Genomic DNA, 2,883 nt, shown 5'->3' on the forward strand with positions numbered 1-2,883 from the left:
TCTTGTTAGAACTTTCTCTGTGAAGACATTTGTCCCTAATCTTTTAACTACCTAATGTCAAAGATATTAAGGCTATCTGTCATCATCACTAATTTTGAGCTACTGACCAGAGTGAAGGCAGCCAGTCAACAGCACTCTGCCACACACACTGAGGGACTGAGTGTCACTCTTATAATGCACCCACAACTTTAAGAGTGCAGGGAATGTTTTGTGGAATCACATAAATTGGAACCCAGCTCTGAAGTTTAGAACTCTACTATAGTGGAATAATGATGCCTTAAGAATTCAGTCACATAACATTCACATTACTCGGTACGTAAACTTGCAATTAAATTTTCAAATTTTAATTAACAATTTCTGTCATAGTTCTAACAATTTTTTTCATACTGTAAACATCACACTTCTACACATACAAGTTGTTCTTTAAATACATTGATTTATAGGTTTTGAAACAATCCACCTCACAAGTTGATCTTTAAGTACTTTGATTTATAGGTTTTGGAACAATCCACCTCACAAGTTGATCTTCAAATACTTTGATTTATAGGTTTTGGAACAATCCACCTCACAAGTTGATCTTTAAATACTTGATTTATAGGTTTTGGAACAATCCACCTCACAAGTTGATGTGTTACAGTGTCGCTACCAGCTTCCACGAGTGTTAATTGTCCCTACCGGGTAATGTATATGAAACTAACATTAACTGCCAAAGTTGGCTACAGCTAAAGCTGTTGTAAAAATGTATAAATATTTTGAAAGGAATTCTTTTTTCAGATAATTGTTATTCATATACTAATCATATTTTTTTATTTTTCCTGCTTCTGAATGAAAGGTTAAATGAGTAGATTTATCACATCTTAACGACTAGTATAACGACATGAGTGAAACGGAATGGTTTAATAAAGGTCTAAGTTTTATTTATATATTAAAAGTTCCTTCACAGCAGCAAGAAAGACTTGCCTTAATACTTGCTCCAGAAGAACTGATCATGTCCCTGATGCTGGAGCCTCCGGTGCCTATTATGGCACCAACAGCTGCATTAGGAATGTACAAAAACACCTGTTCTTTGTTCGGGTCATGGTGCTGTGATGGTGGTGGTGGTCCTGGAGGGTAGTTTACTGGCATGTAGGAAGGAGAAGAGTTATAAATACCATAAGGAGGTGTAGATGGTCCACCACGAGGAGCGGGAGGATAGCCGGGAGCCCCCATGGTGGACATCATTGCCATAGGGTGGACCCCGGGAAACATGAATGCTTGGGGAGCCATAGCGGAAAGATCATTTTCATAGCTCTGACGAAGTTTTGTGCTGATCATTTGCTCAGCCTTACAAACATTCTCCAACTTGCCCACAACGGTAATGATGCGCTCCATGTTGAAGCTGTTCACGTCATGGATGCTACTGCGGAACAGAAAAAAATTAAATCTTCAAAAGAGAAGCCAAACTTGAAGAACTAAAACAGTAATACCATGGTAAAGATTTCACACACTATATTATCTACAGAACTTAAAGAAAGAACAAAACAAAGCTTTGTTAGGGATGATAATAAGTACTCACAAAGGCCTTGTTTTTAGTTCTCCTCTACTCCAGTCCTAACACTTAGTCCCAAAGTTACTAAACCTACTTGTATGTCTACAGATGTAACCCCACTAACAAATGGTATAGGTATTTAGTGATACTGTGGGAAATGAATCTGGGATCTTAGTTTTCATTACAAATATCCGCAGACACTATAGTTTCAGTAGTTTTTAACAGCGAATACAATACTTAAAAATAACATGATTGGGAGAGGATGTTCTACTCCGTTCTTCAAGTAACCATGAAGTAAAACAGAGACAGAAATTAAAGTATAGCTATTGAAATGACCTACAACAACTGCAAAACAACCTGCTTAGCCAACTACAAGATTCTGAAACACCTAGGTAATATTATTAAAGAAACACAAATAGAACTACCAACAGAAGTAGCTGAGTCCAATTGCTGTTGCCTAGGTTAGAACCCAACAACATTAGATAACACTGAACAATTCAAGGCGTTAAGGAACCAAAAGGTAGTGTTAAAATATAGTTAATATCAGATTAACTTATTGAGCTATTTTAACATCTAACTGTTACTCACAACTGATACAGCAATACTGAACATTTTCATCATGTACTTGTTTCAGTTGTTACAAAACAGAAGTTAGATGACTCGCTCATTTAACTCCTAAATGACTTCCAATATTTTTCTTATAAAGATTACACACACAAGTAATTTTTGGAGTCATTTAAAATGAGATTTCTTGTTTTATGGAGTAGACAAACTACAGCATTACCAGTTTCATAAATCATTTTATACAACTTTTCTGCCATTAATACAATTTCAGATAGAAATAAAAACCTAACTCTACTAAGAAACTGATAAATGAAACTACATTACCTAGAAACAGTGATTTTAGTGTCTGTTTTTTCCATTATTCCTTTGATAGTGTTGCCATTTTTGCCAATAATGCGACCAATCAGGTTATTGTGTGCCAATATTTTCAAGGGATTTTCACTGGAAAAGAAAAAAACAATACAATCAGAAACACACTGAAACACTTGAAATTCGATATTATATTCACCACTTTCAACCAAAAATCAGTGTATTTGGACGTAAAATCTTAATCTAGTATTTTCCTATCATTTTAATGACTTGGTTTGTTTTCTGAATGTTTCACTACCATTACCAACTGTGTTACAGTGTCACTAACAGCTTCCACAAGTGTTACAGTGTCGCTACCAACTTCCACAAGTGTTACAGTGTCGCTACCAACTTCCACAAGTGTTACAGTGTCGCTACCAACTTCCACAAGTGTTACAGTGTCCCTACCAACTTCCACAATTTTAGTTTCTAAATAATCTCAT

At 35.7% G+C, this 2,883-nt stretch overlaps 1 protein-coding gene across 1 annotated transcript in view; it reads right to left on the reverse strand.

The window, feature by feature from the left end:
• Positions 1 to 903: 903 nt before the first annotated feature.
• Positions 904 to 2,883, reverse strand: part of LOC106474577 (insulin-like growth factor 2 mRNA-binding protein 1) — a gene marked incomplete at its 5' end in the record, with an annotated part of 9,496 nt that continues 7,516 nt past the window's right edge. The window contains 3 exons of the mRNA XM_022402891.1: positions 904 to 1,399; positions 2,417 to 2,533; positions 2,710 to 2,869. Coding sequence (XP_022258599.1) covers positions 919 to 1,399; positions 2,417 to 2,533; positions 2,710 to 2,869 — 758 coding nt within the window. The remainder of the gene's footprint in view (positions 1,400 to 2,416; positions 2,534 to 2,709; positions 2,870 to 2,883) is intronic.

This window comes from Limulus polyphemus, unplaced genomic scaffold, assembly GCF_000517525.1.
Source record: "Limulus polyphemus unplaced genomic scaffold, Limulus_polyphemus-2.1.2 Scaffold7383, whole genome shotgun sequence".
Taxonomy (NCBI): domain Eukaryota; kingdom Metazoa; phylum Arthropoda; class Merostomata; order Xiphosura; family Limulidae; genus Limulus; species Limulus polyphemus.